A 24,978-nucleotide genomic window follows, 5' to 3' on the forward strand; every position below is an offset into this window, starting at 1 on the left:
CTTTCAATCAAACACTGTCCTGGAATGAAGGCATTCCTGTCGAACGTCGCATTATCAGAGCGAAAATTGTGAAGAGAGAGAGAGAGAGAGAGAGAGAGAGAGGAAAAAGAGACCGTTGTCACGTCCCATGCCCCGTGTGAAAAATTGCAGGGAAGATTTACAAGTCTACTTCAGGCACACGGCTGCAACTCAGAGCTCAGAGCAATTCAACAACGACCCCATACTAAGCAGGACAAGTATCCTTTCTGTATTCGTCACCTGTTATTGTTTTGGGGCTATTAGGCTTACGCAATAGAGCCACACGGTCTCTAGTCATCTCATCAAAGGAAGCCTGGGGATTATAAACGTCTGCTGTGTACAAGAAAGCATTTGTTTTGCGTTGTTGTTGATCTTGAAATACTTTTCACAGAAGACACCATCTACTAAAATGAAAGCTATTTTGGCTGTTCTTCAAGGATAGCATTTTACACCAGCACTTTTAAATTTTACCTAACGTTCAACCAAGGTCACAGGAAAAATAAAAGAAGGAGTACCAAGCGCTTTCGTGTTATTTCAACACATTTTCGAGGTACATTCCAGCTGATTTCCACGAGACGTTAAATAGGTTTTCCGTGGATGATAGGTCAGCCACTTAAAATTCAAGAGAAGAAGATTTTTCCTTGTAAAATTTGGTTAATACTGCAGCGGTACAGTGGTACTTTAGGTACATGGCAGTGTGCTTTAGAGGCAACCCCTATAATCCCTACTCACTCCTTATTTCTGTAGAATGTGGAGGTAGCTTCTGCCAGTTTTTTTTTTTATTTACCTTCTAGACACCAATGATCACATTCGTTGTTATCTAATACTTACCATTAATCTGTTAGACAAGTCACTATTTTATTTACTATTCACCAATAATTTGTTAGACAAGTCATTATTTTATCCACTACTCACCAATAATCTGTTAGACAAGTCAGTATTCTATCTACTACTTACCAATAATCTATTAGACAATCACTATTTTATCGACTACTCACCAATAATCTATAAGACAAGTTAGTATTTTATTCACTACTCACCAATAATCTGTTAGACAAGTCATTATTCTATCTACTGCTTACCAATAATCTGTTAGACAAGTCACTATTTTATTGACTACTTACCAGTAATCTGAGAGACAAGTCAGTATTTGTCTACTACTTACCAATAATCTATTAGGCAAGTCAGTATTTTGTCTACTACTTACCAACAATCTGTTAGACAAGTCAGTATTCTATCTACTGCTTGCCAATAATCTTTTAGACAAGTCAGTATTCTATCTACTGCTTGCCAATAATCTTTTAGACAAGTCAGTATTTTATCTATTACTTACTAATAATCTGTTAAATCAACAACAGGCGATGCAGGCTTAGAGAAACATAAATGATATCAAAAACGTTTATTCATTTATACACAAGTTTTTTTTATATAAAATGCCCAAATTACATGACTGTCAATAAAAAAAAATCTTGAGTGATGATTCACAAAGATAATTTTTAATCCAAGCCTTTCAGTGAAAAGGCTTGAACTTCTTCAGCGCTAAGCTTTGAAAGAACATTGTCAAAATTAAAATTATAATGAAGGATTTGCATGAAAAATGTACATTACTTTCTGATGAAAGTAAAGGAACTTATGTACGGAGATATATCTCTCTCTGCGTTGCTCTGTTTAAAAGCCCAGACTGCAGCATCTACATTTTTCAAGCAAATTCCCTTTTTCAAAATATGTGTCATGTAACATTTACTAATGTATATCCTTTGGCAGAAAACAATCAAAAGGGGATTCCCCTCTGAAACCTTAGACCAAAAAAGTTGCTTTTATCAAGCTTGAAAAGGCCAGGAATGACCACAAACAAAAATTTGATGATCTGCTAGGTTGATGTCACTTTGTACGCCAAAAACTCCAGTTTATTACTGTGAAATGCAAATGCAAATACAAAATGCAAGGTTGTAAGGCCATTCTGGAAGACCTGCTTCCTTTAGAATGGAAAATAATAAACAAAATAAGTATTTCTACGACTCTGCAAATGAGTTGAGACTAATTTGCTCAAATCTCGGTAATCAAATACTCTACACTCTCGAGACGCCTCTTGTCCCAACACTGACCAAAACGAACTCACATCCGCCAAAGTTTAACTTTACTGTCTGTCTGTCTGTCTGTGACCCAGGAACTGAACTCTTCTTCTTCATCCTCGAATCTTTTACATATATGAGAAAAATCCCTGGTATTTGTTTGTCCATATTTCACAAAATCACGAATACCAAAACACTTGCATGTTCATTGTGCACAAAACTGTATTTCTAAGTCTGTGTTTTCGAGATAATAGGGTCCTATTAAGACTTTACATTAGTTCCTGGTCTTGCCCTCCAAGCGTTGGACAGAACGTATATATATTAAACTATAAAACACAACCCTAGACTCAACTGTTCGTTTTCAAAACGATTTGGGGATGATGAAATTACACCGGTGGCTCTTCATAAGCCAACCAGTGCGCGTGTTGTCACCCTTTCCCAAATCCTTCAAATCATGACAACAGAACCGGTTATGTTACAATTTTCAAGGCAATATCAGCTGCTCTTCACATCTATCGGTAGTCTACTGAATCATCTTGTTTTGTACAAATGCATCCGAGAACAAGAAGAAAAAATAACGAGTTAAATAACAGAAAACGTTACAAGAGTTCTATGTAGTAAAGAGTTACCACAGAATCCAATATAACTGGTAAAACGAAGCATACAGAATTATATGCCTATTTCGAACGTATATACACATACTGTATAAATATGTATAACATATGTACACGTGTGCAAGAGAACACACCAGATGCCGTCTCGCACGAATCATCTTTATTTCAACAAGCCTTCATTCAAACAGTCAGACACAGCCAATCAGGCCGTTGACGCTAACTTTTTCATGACTGAGGCTACAAATATCCAAATTCTTGAAAAATAACTTGGTTTGAAGAAGTAAATTATAAGTATTAAAGAAAAACCTCAACAGTGATATGACCTGCATGAAACTGAAAGCGCCTAGTAAATGCCAGATACACAATTTTTAAACCTTGCCAGTTCACACCTAGACCTATGTTCGTAGCCAGGGCTACTGAAGTTGTCAGATGGGACATTATCTTTACAGTATTTCTATTATTACTTATTTCTACGGCGTACTGATAGCATCTGGTCAATGATTTTTCAATTACGGGTCATGTACTGCAAGAATTTTGTGAACTGCAGATTGCCGTGCAATAGATTTCTTTATAGTGATGAGTCTCGTCAGTTAATCGTTTCACTTTCACAGATTTAGCGGGAAAGAGTGGAGGGGTTGGGGGTGGAACTGAGGTGTTGGGTGTTGGGAAACACCCCTAGCCCCATATGGCTACGACCATGCTTAAATATGATAATACCTTTATTGACCTGACTCAAATTGCCAAGCTAAAAATTATGTTTACAAATACTGACAAATGCTGAAAAATGAGTGTATAAATAGGCGCATTACTATTTAGAACACCAGAAATACACGTCTCTGGATCGAGTTCGCCCAAGAGAATTTTTTGCAGATATATTCTTGACTTTGAAATGGTAACTGAGATGCCAAAAAATATTGAAACAAATATTCATATGAAAGACCATGCGAATATATAAATGTATACATGCGTATGTATGCAACAACACGAAAACATATAGTCTGCACATATGTGACTTAGGGAGAGAGAGAGAGAGAGATTGGTGTGAAGCGCATGTTGATTTCATCGAAAATTAGATACTCTTGCCTTGTCAGACTCGCCGACATTTTGAGATTTTTCTGTATAAAGCACATAAAGCAATATATTTCTCTGTCAGTCTATTTTCCACCCTCTTTCTCTCTCATTCTCTCCACAAATTCGTAAACGATTTTATGGGAGATACCTCTGTAACTAAATCACCTTCCGTCAACAAACCTATTACAGTTGATTTGGTAAAAATCACGTTCAGTTCACTTTTGTAATTCTAAGGACATCTGTTTTGCAAAATTTACCACAGGGCATGTCAACTTGTCAGTTGCACTTTTGAGAGTAAACTGTCAGTTGTTGACTGTTTGCTGATAGGGAATCTGAATGTATTAGATCTGTGCTTGTCCCAGTTATCGAAAGACTTCATCAGAAAAATGAGGACTGGCTCAGTCCATAAAGTTAAATGAGAAAGAATTATTCGTAGTTTAGAGAGAAGAAAGTCCATAGAGAGAGAGAGAGAGAGAGAGAGAGAGAGAGAGAGAGAGAGAGAGAGAGAGAGAGAGCTTTAAGCTAACAATTTAGCAACATTTTGACTTGGCCGCGCAATGCTTATGGGACTAGCCTTCAGCAGGTCCAGAGCAGGACCATCCGTTCCCGAAGAACATATTGGTGGCCTCCCACTTCCGGGACCCGAAGAAAACCAATGCTTCCAGAACGAGAAGATGGCCACCTCTTGGTGGCCCTTAAAATCCTCCTGGATTATCCCCATCATTTCAGACATCGTAACCAGCTAGGCCTAGTTCGTTTAACTTCAGCTGTGATGGATGTGCCCACGTTTCCTTGCCCTGTCTCTCAGGGATACCCGGGGCATGATGGCTTTGTGCTCCTGGTTGCTACTGCTGGATGTAGTACGGTTCATTAGTTGGTTGAACATCTTGGAGACGCTCAGTTTGCGCAGGCGCGGCGAGGTTTGGCCTTTGAGTTGGGACACTTGGCGCAGTAGACCGTCAATGGATTCGTTTACCTGAAGGACAAAGTAATTTGGTAAATTATCAACTATTTTATTATTAAAAATGACTTTCATTTCAACATTTTATTGTGTCTGAAATCTGCTTCCGAAAAAATCTTAGTGTACAGTGGCTTACGAGAAGAATAAAGCTTTATTAGGCCTAGTCTAAGAAAACGGTAGAATACATATGATTTTGTAATCTCATATGTACATTCATAAAACTAAGATGAGAATATTAGATTACAAAAAAAAATTTTTAATAACACAACGTCGAAAACAATTGACACTTGAAAGCCGTAACAGGCATAATTCCTCAGTCATCATACAGTCAAATAAAAAAAAAAAAAAAAGAGAGAGGTACAGAACGAAATTTTAATCTAATTTTCCATAGCCTTTCAAAATGGTAGTACAGAATACTGACATAATTTCCAACAAGTATTGTGGTTATACGCATGAATTAATCTGCAAGATTAACTAAGAATAGCTTATGTCTGTCTAAAAAAAAAAAAAGAATTAGCTCTCCAACAAGAAAATAGTCTGACTTTGGTTCAGAGGAATTTATAGGCCTTTATTTTTCCCCTTTTTATTTTTAATATATTTTAATATTATATATATATATATATATATATATATATATATATATATATATATATATATATATATATATATATATATATATATATATACTAATCTGAATTAGCTCTCCAACAAGAAAATGGTCTGACTTCGGTTCAGAGGAATTTATAGGCCTTTATTTTATTCCCCTCTTTTGTTTTAATATAAAATTATATATATATATATATATATATATATATATATATATATATATATATATATATATATATATATATATATATATATATATATATATATACACATACAGTATATATATTTATGGGACTAACCTGTGATACCATTTCCGCAGCTGAGACCTCAACGAATCGGCAGCCATACTGTTCCGCCAGCTTTCTGCCTTCGCTCTCGGGAACCTTTGCCAGGATGAAAATAGAAAGAAGAGTCAGGTGAGAATCTTTCAGTATTCCCTTTTTCCTTTTACCGTTGCTGCATCTTCCACATGAGAGAGAGAGAGAGAGAGAGAGAGAGAGAGAGAGAGAGAGAGAGAGAGAGAGAGAGAGCCTGAAATATTATGTTCTGCCAATAGGTCTATTATTTTCCTGACGTTAGTGAATAGTATTGCTGACTTCATCATTCTTTTACCACTTCTACATCTTTCACGAGAGAGAGAGAGAGAGAGAGAGAGAGAGAGAGAGAGAGAGAGAGAGCTTGAAATATTATGTTGTCAAAAGGCCTATTATTTCCGTGACTTTAATTAATAGTGCCACCGACTTCATCATTCTTTTATACTTGTACATCTTCCACACACGAGAGAGAGAGAGAGAGAGAGAGAGAGAGAGAGAGAGAGAGAGAGAGAGAGAGAGAGAGCTTGAAACATAATGTTCTGTTAAGAGGCCTATTATTTTCGTAACGCTAATGCATAGTACTACTGACTTGATCATAGTCAAATACTATTGTGATAAGTTTCATCGTCGTAATGAATGATTAACACATAACAATGTTAAATTTAAACAATTAACTCCCCAAGATAAACAAGCAGTTCCGGCTGCACGGTATAAACTAAGTTCCAAGAGGCTCGAGTCTCGGATACACAAATGAAAAAGGATGAACGTTATACGCACATGAGTCTAAATTAGCCACCGCATCCTTGGCTCGGCTCCAAACGCCTAAAAGACGAACCTCGTGCTCTCTGCTGTGCACGTATTCATCAGTAATTCTAAAAGCCACAATTAATGTTTGTTTCTCTGTTCTCTCTATTATCTTCGGTTGAGTTTTCCATTTTTTTAAGGTCCAAAGGGCGTGAATGATGACCAGGCCTAGTTGTCACCCATTGTACGAAGCAAGGTTAAGAATTAACATTGTCTACTAACCAGCCTAGGCTTCGTTCATTTTTGGATTTTAATGGCTTTTAGTTGAAAGCGTATGCAAGATAGTACGAAATTAATAATGCGAGATCATTATGGATATGCAGAATATTCCATTATATCACTCTGATGGTAAACTGCGTGCCATATTCAAGGACAACGGCAGTATTCAAGGACAGAGCCAAAAATATAATAATTTTGTTAAGGCAACTTGACTGTTATATAGCCTGCATAAAATTCGAATTAGTAGGGAAGTTAAGTGGGAATATTGTTTATTAGTCAGTGCTATAAAAAAATAAAGCCTCTGTTTAAAGCTGTAAATGTAATGCAAATGTGCTAGCAACAGGGCCGCCAAAATTGAAGTTCCTTAGGTTTCATTCATAAAAATCCTGCCTAGAGTATTTTTCTCTCTCTCTTTCTCTGATTCCAAGAGGAAAACGATTAGTGTTCGTCTATTTCTCTGCCAAGGATAAACTTCGGAAGCTTTATAAAGCACTACTGACTTTATCTCTGAGCCATTTGTGCCTTGACAACGCAGATTGCGCTCCAGAAATAGACCCACCGTGGTGTTTGTTTTGCATATAAATAACATCTCTCTTTTTTAAGTGTTCTTGTGTCTATAGACAACATTCCTCTCTCTCTCTCTCTCTCTCTCTCTCTCTCTCTCTCTCTCTCTCTCTCTCTCTCTCAATTGCCTTCATTTCTGAGCTAATTCCTTAAAAGTAAAATATACCTTTGCCGACATTGGCAGTGAATTATATACCTTATCCTTAGTCGACTAAGGTAAGTAGCACTCGATGTGGAGAGAGAGAGAGAGAGAGAGAGAGAGAGAGAGAGAGAGAGAGAGACTGCTGTGGAGAATAACGCACTGTAGGTCTAATCAGTATTGAAGAAGGAAACTGTATCAGTGGTTTCGAAAATTCAAAATTTTCGCAAAAAGAAAAAAAGGTTACTTGGGAGAATTCTGTGGGAGTTACCCCTCACATTCTCTTGAAACTTCTGATTAACAGTTTCTCTTGTAATTTCGCTTTTTGTCTAGTGTTTGAAAAACAGTTTACAGTTAAAACTGACCTTTTGTTACATATTAATCCACCTTCAAAGTCTTGTTTTCATGTTCCTGACCGAAGTTAAAACTCAGGTGTCTTGCCTCTCACTCACCTGTCGTATGTGTTCCAAATCCTTTTTGTTGGCCATGATGAGAACTGGCGGATTCGGTTGGTCTCCTCCGCAAGCAGCCGTTACGGCCTCGACCGCCCTTACGGCTATTTTGAAGGACTCTCTGGAAGTGATGCTGTAAACGACGAGCCACGCCTCTGCCCAGGCCACAGTCTCCCTAGGCACAACGACCTCGTCCTGTGATAGTGGAAAAACTGAGAGATATTAATGTGAGATCTCTTTTAGTTTAGCAACAATCATTGCGCTTTTGTTGGTCTATGAAAGCGTTCTCAGAGCTAGTATACCTATTATTATTGTGTCTATCATCATTTGGCTTTGTTTCAATTTGAATTATTGGGAATGTTAAGCAGCTTAACTTTACCAGAATTTATATGATTGCTATATACGTTATCTTGGCTATTCCAAGGAATGGGATGAATCTTTTTAAATTACGCATCTTCAAAGCTCTAAGCTTATTGGATTTTAGAATGGCGTCAAAAAGTCTATTTATACTGATCACAAGAGAGAGACTTGGTCAAACTTTCTATAAAGTAGTCAGAAGGAAAGGGAATTGTGAAAAACACTATGCCTTAGTACTACATTGCATATAGTTAGTTTTATAGAAATTGCCGGAACTTAAATACTGTATATTGTAGGTCTACCACATAAATACTGGAAAAACTGAATATTTAAATAGAGGAGGATCTATACACGACTCAACTGTTGAATATTGAGTCGTGGACAAGTGGAAGTAGCCTAGACCAATGTATACCTGCAGTAGATCGGAAAAGTGCGTACTTGCCCTTTGACCTCATTCATATTGTTTCTCACGGCAAATAACATTATTTTTTAAAAAATTATATTAAGGCTTTATAACAAAACGCATTAAGGCTACTAGAAATTAAAATATATCCAATGGCAGTGGATGTCTGCACTCATCAGTCCTGTGTACCCATGTCACTGTAGATGAAGCGTACTTGAAAACTGGTGTTCATCAGGCAATTTTAAACCCTAATTAATCCACCGGTGATTTCTAAGTGTGGTATTGGAGTTTCTTGATAAAGTCGCTCTGCCAACACTTTGCCTGGTGATTTATTTAACCGGAGAAATAATTTTAAAAGGTTTTTAAATATGGCGGCTAGTATTGTGCGGAAGTCTCTTTTCTACAAATTTTGTTAGCAACTCCAGTGACTAACTACCAATCAGAAAACAATACGTCACGGGGTACTGTTGTCATCTTATTGTCCATTTATTCTGAAAACAAGTCCAGACTCCAGTTGAGCCGACATTTGACACTTGACAGATGACTTCCGTGGTGTTAAGATGTACCTCGTATGTTGTCTGTACCATAAGAGGCATGGTGGATTGTGTTCAGATGGATGATTTTCAGAGCAATTTCCTGCTATGGACGAACAGTTACAAATGTGAGTATGATCATGAGGATTGTATTGAAGCGTAAAATAGCGAAATTTTGAAGCAAATGGGTAAAATGATTATTATGTTGTGTTGTTTACAAGTTGACCGACCAGAATACCACCTTGCAGTGCCTCACCGCCATTCGGACAGGCCTGTGTTGGGCTACGAATTATGTAACCTCAGCATTTGGACATGCCTTGGAGAGAAGGGATAAAAAAAATTAAGAATGCGGAGTATTAGGAGATGAGAAAGTATACAAAAAGGATTGACGACCACAGTGGGCATGGATGCGAAAAAAAAAAAAAATTTCCTTTTTGTCATGGAAAAACGACTCGCAGCACTGTAAGGTAAGACTAGGCCTGATAGCCTATTGTGTGTGTGTGTGTGTGTGTGTGTGTGTTTGTGTTTTTGCTTTCACGTTTGGTTGAGGTTAGGTTAAAGGAAGGTTGAAATGTGTCTGAGGATAGTTTTGTATTCATTGAGATGGAAACCTAGGTTGATGCATGTAGGCCTACCCTTCCCGAAAAGCATATATTTTTTCCATTTGTTCACAGGGTCATTTGCTAGTTTATAATTATTTACTTTAGTATGTAGCCTACTGTATTAAGTTTTATTTAAAATGTATAAGCTGTAATTTATATAAAACATTATACTGTAATTTATAAATAAAAATTATCATTCTATAATTTATGAATTAAAATATATCATATACTCAAATTTATGAAGATCATTTATGAAAATATTTGCACAATTCCTAATCAGTATTGTACGTAGTAACAATTTTGGATAGTTAACCATTAAATTATTAATGTTTTCTTTCTAATACGAACAGGAGGCTCCAGATAGGACAACAACACTGCTTCAAATTACGACCCAGGGAATGTATTAGTCAACGTTGGAATTCAAGTGAATAATAAAGAGAAAATTTGCATCGATCCCGGTTTGGAATTCGGAGTCGGAGGAAAGCAGTAAGGTAAGCGATACTCTCATTTGTATCTTTCCTCTTATGATTGTTATTATCGCTTCTGTGCTTATGCACTTGCAAAAAGGTATTTTGATAAATTATATACCATATCTTATAAACCAGTTTAAAGGCAATATAATGGTCCTAAAGTTTCTGAACTGTATCAAGTTCCATCGTCAGGAGAGGATGAATCAAAAGCAAGGAAAGGTATTCATACGAATTATATGTGGCAGAAATATTGGTTAGCCAACCAGTGAGTTGGAATTGGTATTCGCGGGAAGGGTGGGCCAAGTAGGAAGTTATGATGGTAATAGGTTTAGTCAAGGTCTAGAGAATCCGCTAGACCTTGGTTTTAGTAGCATTGCTTAGATCTCTAAACAACGACCGAGGAGGGAGGGCTACAACATTCGATCATTGTCCTGGGGGCTGGGTGGTGGGTGGAGCAATGACCCTGCGATATAATTCCTCGTGTTGGAGATTAAGTGAAGGCTTTTCCTACCGACGATTGTCTTGTTAGTCCGAAAGCCGTTTTCCACAAGTTGCTGGGTGGCTCGTCTAGATTCTCTTGTGTTGTGGCCCAACTGCGTCAATGGTGGTTGTAGTCACCGACGTTTGATTCAGTTTAACGGTTGGGGCCCCCCCGGCGCCATTAGAGCAGTGCCCTGACATTTGCAGCCATTTTTTCAGACTGTCCAGTGGCTGAGGGCCAAAAGTTGACCCTTTTGTCACTTAAAATACATTTTGATGTATTGGATGTAACTAGATTCGTATTTGAGCCTTACCCTTAACTTAACCTTTCATCTGATACTATTTAAATCCTGTGCAATCTGCACACCATCCAGATACTTAAAACCTTATTATCCTTGGCTCAGCTCTCCCATGCAGGCACTTTCTGTCACTTGAAATGTGGTTGTTGAACCATATCCTGGGTAGATTGAACAGCATGTGACATATTAACTTTGTTAATTGACAGTGGACACTTTACTGAGTTGAACAGAAAAGAAACATCACCCGTGTACCGTGATAGAGGAAATATCCACTCTTTTGTGATCCATCTTATCAGAATGCATACTTTTAGTTTTTACCTCACTTGGAAGTACAAATTTCCAAGAACATGATAAAATGTTTGATGCGCACTAACGATGGATTCGAAAGTACTTCGCTACGCATTTTTTGTCTTGTTTTTGAAGAGGATATCAAGGCAACATCCAAGTATGTTTACCGTATTGTAGTCTAAAAGATATTATACTGAAATGGTGCTTTACAATTGTTGACACACTGGGAGTAACGTTGATTCGGAATCACGATTCAGTGGGATTTTGACTTGAGTGGGGAACTTAGTCTTACCTGTACATTTGCCCATCAAATTTTTAAAGTGTGATAGAGTTTATCTTGAGAAGCACTTCACATAGGCTTACCAAGTTTGAAGATAGGTCTAGAATTTCCAAAGCGATCTTTGAACCGTCAACAGGCATCGTAGCTCTGTAGATCATATCTAAAAAGTAAGAAATAAATAGATGTTAATAGTTTTTAATTAAAATAAGCCTTGGTAATGGGGGAAAAATGAATATTTCTTTAAAGTTGCATGTGAGATTTGAATAAGCTCTTTGTACTGAATGGTTGGTTTATACAAACATTCTTTGCGGAAGTCAGGCTTAGAGCTGGTAATGAAGGGACATTCAAACATATTTACATTTACTTACTAGCAGTCAGAAAGATAGACATACAAAGAATGTATATATGATTATATATATATATATATATATATATATATATATATATATATATATATGGATATAACTGGCCTTATTCTTAGGGGTAACTTGAAGCATAGTAGTGGTCTTTTTTTCTTTGATTCCCAACGTTTCTGCAGGCTTTTTTGTTTTTTAAGTTATCTCCAAGTGTCGCATTAGTGAGATGGTGCAATGCATTAGCCTCTAGGCGGACGAGAGAGAAGGGTTGAGGTGAAATGGTTGTGTCGGGAGAGAGAGAGAGAGAGAGAGAGAGAGAGAGAGAGAGAGAGAGAGAGAGAGAGAGAGAGAGAGAGAGACGGGAACAGTCGATAAAAGTAGGAATACAGATGGAAAATAAGGGATGGATGTGAAAAGACAAAAGTTATGTCATAAAGACTTTCAGTGTCCTTAACCTCTAGAGGCTAACGTTCGGGTCAGTACAGTACTAATTACTTTCTGTAACTAGACAGACCACCTGTGCGTGAGACGAACCGTAATGGGCGGTAAACAGCTACTGTAGCGGAATACCTTAATTAATATGGCCTCTGGGTACTTTGTTATATTTTCTACTTGCTGATGAAAAGACCGTTATGAGACGAATAGAGGGGAATTTTTTTATGTGATAAACTGCTGAATGCCGTTGGAACAGGTAATAATAATAATAATAATAATAATAATAATAATAATAATAATAAATAATAATAATAATAATAATAAATAATAATAATAATAATAGAGGACTTTGTGCATTGCTGAATGCCTTTGGGACATCAGTTATTTTCAGTAACAGGCTCTTATGAGACAACTTTTATAATAATAATAATAATAATAATAATAATAATAATAATAATAATAATAATAATAATAATAATAAAACCCTTATGTAATAAACTGAGTGGTGTTTGAACAGCAATTGTTGTCAAACACCGGCTAATAATTTTCAATAATAATAATAATAATAATAATAATAATAATAATAATATAATAATAATAATAATAATAATCACTTATACATACCTGTATCAGACTGATATTCCCCTATGAATCTCTTCGTTAGGTAACGCACGGTGAGAGCTGTAGAAAAAAGATATATAAGAAGAGTTAGACAGAACGAAATTATTATGAAATAATGGAATACGTAAACAGACGAAAGACCTCGATCATTCTTTCCCCTGGAGGAAGGTAGTGCCGTCAGTGCACCACAGTTGGTGCACTGTAGGCATTACTTAAAGGTTCTTTGCAGCATCCCTTCGGTCCCTAGCTGCAACCCCTTTCATTCCTTTTACTCTACCTCCTTTCATATTCTCTTTCGTCCATCGTACTTTCCACCCCCTCGTAACAGTTGATTCATAGCGCAACTGCTTTGAGGCTTTCCTCCTGTTACACCTTTTTAACCCTTTATTGTCACTTTCTACGGAATGACCTCATAGGTCCCAGTTCTTGGCCTTTGGCCTAAATTCTATACTAAATTCTATATTAACCTGACCTAACCAGACCTTACATTACCTTCCTAACCTGACCGATTTGAATATCAGTTAATTTAGGTCACACAAATTGGAACTGACCTGTTTTCCCAACTGCCTTGCTTCCGATGACTGCCACCCTCGCCTGACCACTGAAGTCGTCTCTGTCAGGAGAACGCATCCTGCAAAGGAGAGAGTTGTGTGTGAAAGAATGAAGAATAGAGAGAGAGAGAGAGAGAGAGAGAGAGAGAGAGAGAGAGAGAGAGAGAGAGAGAGAGAGAGAGAGAGAGAGAGAGAGAGAGCCTAGTACTCTATAGGAAATGAAAAGCCAGCGAGACTGGTAAATCGAGAGCAGAATTTATCAGGTGCACGAGAAAAATTCTTGATGAATTTCAAGAAAGGTTCATTCATTTGAGTAGGGCTGAAAGAAAAAATGTCCTCTCCATTATCAACGAAGTTTGCCACAAAAATGTTTGTGTCATACAGTTATGTCAGTTGGTCACAAATACAAGAGATTATTGACAGCGTAAAACAGAAAGCTCTCTGAACATTCTTTAGTCTAGCAGCTCAGTTGCAGTTTTGCTCATTTGGCCCTCTCCAAATATTTACCCCAGCAATTTGGACTAGAAGTCCTGTTGATATTATGACTTGGGACCTGTCTTCGAGATTCTCCTGCAGTTTGTTTAGGTTGTCAGTTTTGCTTTAAACCAAACAATCTGAGATGGATGGCTATAATTGTAATATTTGTTATTTTTGGCAGTGCTTCCAGAGCGGGTGCCAGAATGAATGAAAGAGGTAAGGCTAAACCAGTAACCTGCTGTTTTAATGCTTGTTTGAGGCTTGTAAAGTGAAAAGTAGGATTTTGAACGTTGTGCCAAATGTTATTGAATAGTTTAGGCAAAGAGCTTACAGCTTATGATCGTCATGAGTGTTTAAGATAAACATTATGAGGAATGTTAAGTCTAGGGGGTGGTAGCATGCACGGGTTTAGCCCTTGTGGCAACAAGTTCCTGTTTGTTGACTTAGAGGAAGGCATCCGGTTGTCTTAACACTTGAGTCAGGCAATAACTCAAGAGAGATGGATGATAGGGAGGCACAAAGAGTGAATTTGAGAGGTAAAAGGTAAAATAAGTAGATGGCCATTGTGTGGTTTAAAAGAATGCACAGAATGTTTGCAATAACACTAAAGAACGTGTTTATGGCTCAGGGCTGTGAGGGGGGCTTGGAATGCTTACATTGCTTTCCTTTTTGGTATGGTGACGATGGGAGGGTAATAGATTCTTCTCTTTAATAGAATGAGAAGGCACCTGATTGGTTTAGGAAGTGGAATTTTACTGGCTCTGATAATAGTGATGAGGTGATTGCTGCATAATCTGGGTGAAAAGGTGTCTTACGGGTTCTGGTGATAGTGATAGGACGATTTGACTTAGTAATTATAGTGCAAATATCTCTTTCTGGTGGGCGACTGCAGAGCCATGGATGACTGTACTCTGTAATCTGAGTGAAAAGGTACCTGTCTGACTATGGCAATAGCGACAGAGTTATTGCACTTTACAGAGCGGGGTAAAATGTACCTCTCTGGCTCTGGTAACTGTGGTATGGTGATTGTGCCCTGTAAGGTACCTTATTTTCCTGGTAACAGTGGTACTTCATTGCTTTGGTAAAGGTGGTAGGGCGATTTTGCTCTGTAAAATTGAAAAGGCACCTTCCTGGTCTTGGTAATAAGGAAAGGGTGTTTGTTTTCTGAAATATTAGTGAAAAAGTACCTCAAGATCTTGCTATTCTTATATTTCATGTGGTTTGTTTCCCACAAATCTCCAACCACCATTCTCATAGTTCTCATCTTTGTAGGTCTAGTTTTCGATTTCTCTCGTGCCCACAGGAGCCCAGTTGACATTATTAGGTACTGTTTTCTCAGGGGTTATGTGAAGGACATGCCCAAACCTCCATTTTCGGTAGCCTCGAGATTGTTAGTACAAAGTGGTTGTCAGTAATTGATTGTTACTTCCACCATCCAAACTATTAGGTATTCAAGATTTACTCCCGTTTTTCAAGAATGATTTCACAAAAAGAAATCATCCAAAAGTACATAGCTAAAGACACGGTAATCTCTCCAGATATCTGATGTGGCACTTGAACGAATAGGCCTACGTGATGCTTCAGTTGTAGAGATTCCGTGGCCAGTCAGGCCGTAGGTCTATAGGAAATGGGAATTCCTGCGTTCTTTGTTGAAACAAAGTCTTACGTTTCACTTCGGCTACTTAGGGTAAAGCCTTTAGTTATCTCTCTTAAGAGCACATTAAAGAGAATGTCTGACTAGACCTATCTTGCGTTTCATCCGTGTGACTGCTTGAGTTATCGATATCGGTTAATATTTGTTGACTTAGAGATCTGAAGTTGATCGCCTACTTTTAATATTTCATCCCTTTTACCTTCAGCTGTTTCTCTTTACTGAAATTTAATCTTACCTTCGAATACTGTTTTTTTAAGTTTACCTTTTATTTATTTATTCATTCATAGCCTTATCATATATCTCCTTGATCTGTCTTGCTTAGAATCTTGTCGTTGACATCAAAATTTCAAACACTCCTACTGATAAAATCAATGGACTTTTCAAGTTGCAGATTTTTGAACATAAACCTTATATGATAGAGCATCAATTATATCGATAATCAAGACATTTCTGATCATTCTATGAAATAAATTTCACTTAATGTTGCTTAATAGTATAATTTTTCATTTTATTCATGAAACATTGTTGTAGCCACAAAAAAAAATGGTAAAGTTAAAGTGACAAGATAAAGTCCACTTTGAAGACAGTGGGCTTAATGATAAAATAGTATTCGGACAGTTATGAAGTCATATTTAAAAACACTGATTAAAGCTGAATATTAGATATTAAACATTAGACCTAACAGAGTATATCATAGACCAGTTATCCCATAATTTGTATATATGAAGTCAGATTCAACAGGCTGATTGAAGCTGAAATATTAGATATTAAACATTAAATCTAATGAAGTTTATCAAAGATCAATTATCTCAGTGGTAGTGTAACTAGTTTTCAGGATTGCTATATTTTTTTATCGTTTAACAAATAAAATTGATAAGTGAAAACACTACTAATTAAAGGGAGATAGATGAACGTTATTTTTATAGTATAAAAAAAAAAATAACTAAACATCTTTATCTGTTCCTTGCATAGACATAACAAGAAAAAGTCACGTTAGGACCAACTGTAGAAATAGCCATCAAGGCAGCTTGCACAATGTCAGTAGATAAGACACAATGGAAAATTCTAGAGAGAGAGAGAGAGAGAGAGAGAGAGAGAGAGAGAGAGAGAGAGAGAGAGAGAGAGAGCCGAGCCACCTGTCGGGCGTTCGTTACCGCAAACTATGGTATGGGCTATGTGGTGGCCTGACCAACTGAAACAATGGCTGCCAACATTACCGATAAAAAAGGGAATTAGGCCAAATTGCCGAGAGGGCAAACGGTTATAGGGTAGATTGGTGATTAGATATAAATCATCTTGATATTCATTACGTTTATGATGGAAGTTAATAGTTCTCGTCACTGGTATTAAAAACCTAAGACGAATTTTAACGTCGAAATGTAACGCTAACTTTTTTCCGATCTAAACTAGACCCATGTTGAACCGCGTACCCTCTGCAAAACAAGTAGAAAGTGCTTGAACTCTCAAAATATTGTTGATTGGAACAAAAAGTTTGTTTAACACTTGTCTGAATTATGGACTGTCACCCAGATCAAATATTGACAGAGGAAGAAAAACATCGCTTACCGCGTCTGTCTTTGAACAGATATAATCTTTGCTTGGTTTACAAACACACACACACACACACACACTCTTCTTCTCAGTTAGGATGTTAGGGTGGCAACAAGACGAGTTTTTACTCGTTTTAGTTATTAGAAAGTTTTTTTTGGGGCGGGGGAATGGACTCACTAGTCCTATACCCTATGCGTTCAAGGATAGACATAGGCTGCTGCAGTATCTGACTTTTCCTGGTCACCACCCATCCAAGAACTGTACTGAACTGCTGACCAAAACCCAAAGTTGCTTAACTTCTCTGATCCAGTGACCAGCAGTACAGAACCTTTTACTCTTTTTTAAAGGAGCTGGTTCTAGATCTTGAGTCCAGTTCTGTCAGTTCTTTGTGGGGAGGGGTTACCAAGGCGCATGCCCCTCTCCACTATGGTTTTGACCCACGACGTTCAACTAGTCACCAGGTACATGTTTTACAGAGGCACGGTGGATTTTTTTTGAAAAGGGTCCAAAGTTCCTGTTTGCTCGACTCATCAACCAGGTGTTAAAGTGTCTGTATATAATTGTGTGTGTATGTATATATACTGTATATATATAATATATATATATATATATATATATATATATAATATATATATATATTTATATACATATATATGAATTGTTGTATGGGTAAAGTTTCATCTTTCTCTAAGAATGCATCATCGATCATTACCTCTGATTATAGGCCACCTATAGCAAACCAAAGGGCTTGTTTCAAAATTTCATATATGGCTATAAATTTATCACAGATCTGCAATGTCAAAGCAGATAATTGTATATATAGCAGAACTTAGGATTGAAATAGAAATGAACACTAGTAAAGGTACTATTTGATCATTAAGATGAGGCAACTCGTGGTTCAGAGAACTCTTTGTAGGCTAGCCTGTAGCTTACCCAAGGCTTTGCCAAGATTCAAAAGCTTGGCCAGTTTACTTGTTGAATTAATGATGCCCAAGTCTCTCTACTGAACGTTTTAACTTAGTTCAGGATTTTAAAATGTCCCTTGTTTTAATGTTTTTATAAGGATGGTTCCACTTGGAAATAAATGCACACTTTTGCTTATGAGCTTTTCCTCAAAAAGAAGAGGGTGTCGACACAGAAAGGAGATATAATTGGAACCTGATTTTTTCTCCATCCCCAACTCTGTCCCTGTGCTAAGGGGTCGGTTGCCTTGTTGCATCTTCTCCAAATATTCTTTTTGAGAATATCTTTCCCCACAAAACCTTTCTCCAAAGTCTTCTTCATTTGATCACTCCAAATCCTTTTTCTTGCCCCTATAGGATTGAAAAGGGAGCTTCCTTCAAGAAATAAAAAAGAAAAAGCTTAACATTCTTGTGAGCAAGTCAAAGTGTTTCATGCATTCAGCATCCACACACATTGTGACAGATCCTGTACAGGAGAGGAGGAACTGATGACCCTCTGCAATTGAAAAGTCAGCAGATACCCTAACACCCTCAGGTATCAAGAGTTTAGTGAGATGGTGGCTCATGTTCAAGTTTGGTCAAGCAAATGTCTGCACCCACATCTAGAGCAACAAAGCACCACAGCCTGTGTGGGTGTGTGCCTGCAACTCGAAGATTCCCTGTGGTAATGGCAGAAATGTACCAAGGGGTTTGTGCTACTACAGATAGCCCTACTACCTGAGATGCTTTTACAGAAAGAGTAACGTTGAATTCACTCCAGCTTGTGGAAACTGCGTGGAATTTTATTGCAGGAGCAAACCTCAGAAGTGATGTAATGAGTACAGAGATGGTTACGTCATCGAGTTTAATGTTTAATGGTTGTGCATGCAGTTGCATTGCTATAGTAGGTTTGAGGTAATTAGAACTGGTAATTTTGAGGCATATTAAATATACATTTATGGTTAGTAGAGAATTTATAAAGAGTGGTCTCGTTAATTCTCAGATCATTGGTTTTTTGTTTTTAATGATGATAAGGCTTGCGGAACATTTTTTTAATTTAAAGATTATTGCTGTTTTCCAAGCTTTGACCATAATTCACTTTCATTTATGTAATATGCTTGATTTCTAATGCTTTTGAGCTTCTGTGCTAAAAATATGTACTGTTTACACTAAATCACTGGAGCAATCCTGAATGACTGTAACCAGTATTTGGGAAAGAAAAGTGAAACGACAAACACCCCACATTTGGGTAATTTTCACACTTGCCCCTCTGACAGTTCCTCATCATCCTTTGTTCTTTCCTCATGGCAAGTTAAATGGGGACAGCATCCAATGAGTTTGTTTCTTTTGCAATGTGTGCGAAGGTGACCTAAGTTGACATACCATTTGCAGCAAAAGAATTGATAAGTCTTTCCAGGATTTTTGGAAGGGTCAAAATCGTTCTTAAGAAGGAACTGTTTAGACTTGAAACGCCAAATACGGGCTAGCTGGATGAAGAGTTCATTTGCGAAGTCTTTAGTGGTTTTCTTGGTCCTAGGAAGAATTTGTTGGTATTTTTTATTTATTTGACAAAACTTTGAGCCTTTCTTTGTGGAATGGATTAATGAGAAGTTGGTTTGGTTTTCTTCCCTCAGTTCCTTGCAAACCAAAGAGGGGCAGGGGGAGGAGAACATTTTGCCATTGTGGCTGCCTGTACCAGGTGAGATAAGTTGTCTGCCTATACCAGGTGAGATGAGTTCTTGTGTTTCTTAATATCAGCATTTGCTTCAGTAAACGCCTACTAATTTTCCTAGAGGCGAATTGACTTTGAGTGAAATGCACAGACTTTGGCGTCGAATCCTCTCTTTCTAATGTTGTACTTCCTAAAGGTAGTCTGAAGGTCTAGACTTTGGGTAGTCTGAAGGTCTAGGCTTTGGGTAGTGTGAAGGTCTAGACTTTCGGCAGTCACAAGGTCTAGACTTTGGATAGTCTGAAGGTCTACACTTTGGGTGGTCTCAAGGTCTAGACTTTGGGTAGCCAGATCTTCACGAATACTTAAGTAAATGCTGTCACCACGGAGACATTTCTGCAAACATTGAGTGTCAACCTACACCATCGAAGGAGGTGAAATAAACTTTTAAAATATGAATACAGTGTATATTCATAGTACAAGTTATTTGTTAACAATGAAATACTGTTACATTTTGGTAAAAGCAGTCCTGTCATAATCAGTTCTCTAATGTTTAACTTTCTGCGCTACCAGGCGATGTCACAAAAGTCTTGAAAATAAAATTAAGTAAAGAAAAAGCAAGACTTAAAATAGCTTAAATATATTTTTGTACTTCTGTAATTAAATCTGCTTTAACATACATCCTGAATTCTGAGTAGGATAGGAGATTCAAAGTAATATCGTATCATTGAACACTATATTTTCTGAGACGCAGAATCACCAGTAAAGTGACCACTTTCCCCAACTGACCTTAAAATCACCAGAAATATGACCCCTTTACCTATACTGCCTTAAAATCACCAGAAATTTAAAATGACAGAAATGTGACCATTGTCCCTAACTTGCCTTAAAATCACCAGAAATGTGGCCACTTTCCCTGACTCGTCTTAAAATCACCAGATATGTGGCCACCTTCCCTGACTTGTCCTAAAATCACCAGAAATGTGGCTATTTTCCCTGTCTTGTCTTAAAATCACCAGATATGTGACCTCTTTCCTTACTTGCCTGAATGAAAGCAGGCGTTTCTCATGTAAGGTTAGTGGGCTCATGCACCGGAAATGTGATCACTTTCCCTACCTTGCCTTAAAATCAGCAGAAATGTGTCTGCTTTCCTTAACGTGCTTTAAAATCACCAGAAATGTGGCCACTTTCCCCCCCAGCTTGCCGTAGTGAAAGCAGATGTCTCTCTTCTAAGATTAATGGGCTCATGCACCCTACCCAATAAAAAGATGTCTTTATAAATATTTGCCCAGGCAAACTTACCCAAACTTTTGCCTGAAAATCGCTAGAAATGTGACCCCTCTCCGCCAGCTTGCGTCAATGAAAGCAGATGTTTCTCTTCTAAGATTAATGGGCTCATGCACCCTACCCAATAAAAAGATGTCTGTGTAAATATTAGCCCAGTCAAACTTACCCAAACTTTGTGTCGAGGACCATATTGGACCGCGAGTTATTGACACAACCGCACTTCAGCTCGTTCGCTTTCGTTGAAACAGAATCTTTCACTTTTACTACTTCTTTACCTTTCTTTTTTTTTCTTTTTATCTTATTTTGCCTTTTGGTCTCTCTCTCTCTCTGGTCCAGGTAAGGCCAAGACGTTAGGGGCTTATAATTGTCGCTTTTGTTGCTTTTCTCGCACAGGTTTCAAAATGCACTTTTGTATCAAATCACTCTGAACAATGCTTTCAGGCTGTGCTGTAAGATCTGTTGACTGTTTCCCTCAGGTCAGAGAATAATTGAAGACAGTCATGTCACGCTATTAACTACTAAAATTGGTTTTTTATTTCGTGTTTCTGCGTCTTCCTTTTTCCTGATAACGAACGGGCATTATATGCACACTGTCATGATCCACTTGATACCTCGAGAAATCAGATTTCAGCTCCGGAAATCATAAAGAAATCTTCAGTGGACAAGAAAAATCTAGATCTCTTTCGTGCACGCGTTGAATAAGCATGTAAATTAGCATCCGTGGTTACAAATTTACTCTTAGTGTTTTGAAATGTTATCTCGGTTACATCCGGTACAGCAAGTGTGTGGTCTTCGGTGGGGGCAGGAAGTGACTGTGGCACGGGAAAGAGAGACAGCTTCGTTTGAGGTCTTTGCTGAACTTTCCTCCTCTCTCTCTCTCTCTCTCGTCGCCTTCTTCCGCGGTGCCGGGTTGAATGTTCTCTCCTGTGCCAGCCTTACGATTCTCTTCTTCTTTCTTCTTCTTTCTTCTTCTTCTTCTTCTTCACGACTGCTCCTGTGCAGTTATTTTAAACGAGCGAGGGGTTGGTCCCTCCCTCCCTCCTCTGCTGTTTCCTTCGATCTTTTCTACATTTCACCTGCTTAGACGCTGCTATACAATGATAATTTTGTCCTCATATCATAAACATTTCTTATCTTAGATATTGGGAACCTAAGAGATACTTTTCATCAAGAATATCAGCTCATAACTGGCAACCCCCTCACCGAAGACAATAAAACCGAATGCCAACTTCTTCATAGCCAAGGTTTCCTCCTCCACCCTCCCTCCGCCTCCTCTCTCTCTCTCTCTCTCTCTCTCTCTCTCTCTCTCTCTCTCTCTCTCTCTCTCTCTCTTCATCGCCCCACGCTGAATAATTTCGCTGGTATCCCGCGCGCGCGCTCCTTGAGGGGAGATTTTGAGATTTACATTTCTTCGAGGTTTTCCTTCCTTAAGATAATGAATTCTCTCTCTCTCTCTCTCTCTCTCTCTCTCTCTCTCTCTCTCTCTCTCTCTCTCTCTCTCTCTCTCTCTCTCTCTCTCTCTGTCGCGTCCCCAGACGACAGCACGCACTCTTTTGGTAAAACCCCGTGCAGTGCGTGAACTCTCGGTGGTGAATTGGAGTTCTCTGAAGAAAGTTTTTGATTGTACCTGTAATTTGTTGTATATATAAATGAAATTGCTGATTCCTGGTTGGTTTTGTGCTGTTAGCTCATTCTTTTCGCTTTCCCTTTAGAATGAAGTAACAACACCAGGGGTGCTCTATTTCTGTAATGAGCTACTTTTTTTTTGCCACAAACTCGGCGCAGGATGTGACAGCCGACGGCATTGGCTATTCATGTGCAATATGAGATGCACACATAAGATTTAGGTGTCTATAGCCCATATTAAATAAACTTGCACAGGGGTGAAAATTTTCAACCTGAGGCCATCTTCAAAATGCTTGTAGGGGGAAGTGCGCCAGTGTGCCTCACGCTGTTCTCTGTAGGCATTACTTAAGGTTCTTGACAGCGTCCCTTCGTCCCCTAACTGCAACCCATTTTATTTCTTTTACTGTACTTCTGTTCATATTCACTCTCTTCCATCGTATTCTCCACATCTCCTAGTTCCTCGTTGGAAGAGTCGGTAGAGTTCTCGGCTAGCACTCTGCTAGGCCCGAGTTCGAGTCTCCGACCGGCCAATGAAGAATTAGAGGAATTTATTTCTGGTGATAGAAATTCATTTCTCGGTATAATGTGGTTCGGATTCCACAATAAGCTGTAGGTCCCGTTGCTAGGTAACCAATTGGTTCTCAGCCATTTAAAGTAAGTCTAATCCTTCGGGCCAGCACTAGGAGAGCTGTTAATCAGCTCAGTGGTCTGGTTAAACTAAGGTATACTTGTTTTTCCACATCTCCTAACAATTGTCTACTAGTGCAACTGCGAGGTTTTCCTCTTGTTACACCTTTCAAACCTTTACTCTCAGTTTCCCTGTCAGCGCTGAATGACCTTACAGGTCCTATCGCTTGGCCATCGGCCTAGATTTTATATTCACATTCCACATGCCATATTACATCGCTTTCAGGCAAAATAGACTCGAAAAGAAATCGCCGGCTTTTCATAGCTCAGCTGAATCCACATATTTGGCCAAAAGTCGTGCCTCACTAACAGTCTTGGAATTAAGGGAGAGGTAAAGCAACTTAGAGGAAATGCCTCAGATTCTTGAGAAGCTTCTGCCTTATTTTAGATGTTATTCTCCCGTCTGTTTCTGGTGTCGTACCCAAAAATTATTTTAAGTTAACATTTCCTCCTCATTAAACTGACTGAAAAGTTCGAGTTGTGGAAAAGAGTACTTCACCCAACCCGTATCATTATTAAGCCAACTGATACAGAAATTAGTTCTTCGTCGGAGTGGTGGGTAGAGCTCTCGGCTAGCGCGCTGTTGGCCCAGCGTTCGAAAAAAAAGTACTTCACCAAACCCCCGTATCATTATTAAGCCAACTGATACAGAAATTAGTTCTTCGTTGGAGGGGTGGGTAGAGCTCTCGGCTAGCACGCCGTTGGCCCAGCGTTCGACTCTCCGACCGGCCAATGAAGAATTAGAGGAATCTATTTCTGGTGATAGAAATTCATTTCTCGCATAGTGTGGCTCGGATTCCACAATAAGCTGTAGGTCCCGTTGCTATAGGTAACCAGTTGGTTCTTAGCCACGTAAAATAAATCCAATCCTTCGGGCCAGCCCTAGGAGAGCTGTTAATCAGCTCAGTGGTCTGGTTAAACTAAGATATACTTAACTTTTTTTGATACAGAAATTCAGTGAAGCAGTCACTGCTGCTCATATCTGTTGCAACCTTGAGAATGATTCAAGTTGGATCCAGGGAGCTGCCGGAAGTGCTGTGAGAATTCTGGGCTCACTTTTTCTTATTCATGAAATTCCTGTGTCACGGTGTCTCGTCAGAACTTTGGCAAGGAAATTTTCTGAATGGAATAATGGAACCCTTTTGAAGTTTTTCCACTTGCGGAAAACGTAAATTCGAATTTTCATATTTTGAGGATGTTATTGCGTTGTATTCATATTCATTATATATACCCAAGTATTTTTTAAGTATTGTTAATATAGTATAATGAATACAACAACGGGGGTAACGTCTGCAGGTTGAGAACTGAGATGGGCTTGGCTATAACTGCCAGTCATTCATGCCATTAAACATGCAGATTTGCACTCCTGGAGAACTTCTGTTACACAGAGGTTTTACTCAACCATTGGTCGGACAGGGTCAAAGGTGGGCCCTGTTTAACCTTTGAGGGCAGGAGAACTGCTGTTATGCGGATTTACTCAAAAGCCATTGGTTGATCAGGGTCAAAGGTTGACCCTGTCTGACCTTTGAGGGCAGGAGAACTGCTGTTATGGGGATGTACTCAAAAGCCATTGGTTG

General features: G+C 38.3%; 1 protein-coding gene and 1 long non-coding RNA gene across 4 annotated transcripts in view; one reads left to right on the top strand and one right to left on the bottom strand.

The window, feature by feature from the left end:
• Positions 1-1,402: 1,402 nt before the first annotated feature.
• On the bottom strand, positions 1,403-22,028 carry LOC136846754 (ras-related and estrogen-regulated growth inhibitor-like protein). Its single transcript, XM_067117954.1, has 7 exons — positions 21,255-22,028; positions 13,510-13,589; positions 12,962-13,018; positions 11,630-11,706; positions 7,835-8,029; positions 5,642-5,725; positions 1,403-4,751 (listed from the first exon to the last, which is right to left on the bottom strand). Exons 1-7 carry the CDS (start codon positions 21,275-21,277, stop codon positions 4,539-4,541), a joined length of 729 nt encoding a protein of 242 aa, XP_066974055.1. The 5' UTR covers positions 21,278-22,028; the 3' UTR covers positions 1,403-4,538.
• LOC136846755 (uncharacterized) overlaps positions 5,660-24,978 on the top strand; it is a 34,454-nt gene continuing 15,135 nt past the window's right edge. Inside the window, exons 1-3 of one of the 3 annotated variants that reach the window (XR_010855530.1) lie at positions 8,013-9,255; positions 9,376-9,594; positions 10,080-10,220. This is a non-coding gene — a long non-coding RNA (uncharacterized lncRNA). Of the gene's footprint in view, positions 5,759-8,012; positions 9,595-10,079; positions 10,221-24,978 lie in introns of those variants that run through there. The other 2 variants (XR_010855529.1, XR_010855528.1) reach the window with 2 other exon arrangements.

The sequence above is a fragment of the Macrobrachium rosenbergii genome, chromosome 15 (assembly GCF_040412425.1).
Source record: "Macrobrachium rosenbergii isolate ZJJX-2024 chromosome 15, ASM4041242v1, whole genome shotgun sequence".
NCBI classification, from domain to species: domain Eukaryota; kingdom Metazoa; phylum Arthropoda; class Malacostraca; order Decapoda; family Palaemonidae; genus Macrobrachium; species Macrobrachium rosenbergii.

Bases quoted from the DNA above. Each gene is read 5' to 3' on its own strand.
- LOC136846754 (XM_067117954.1), bottom strand. From the start codon at position 21,277: ATGGTCCTCGACACAAAGTTTGG. The intron at 13,590-21,254 runs GTAAGTTTGACT...TCTCCTTTGCAG, and splicing joins GTCCTCGACACAAAGTTTGG to GATGCGTTCTCCTGACAGAG. The intron at 8,030-11,629 runs GTAAGCCTATGT...CCACTATCACAG, and splicing joins TAGACCTATCTTCAAACTTG to GACGAGGTCGTTGTGCCTAG.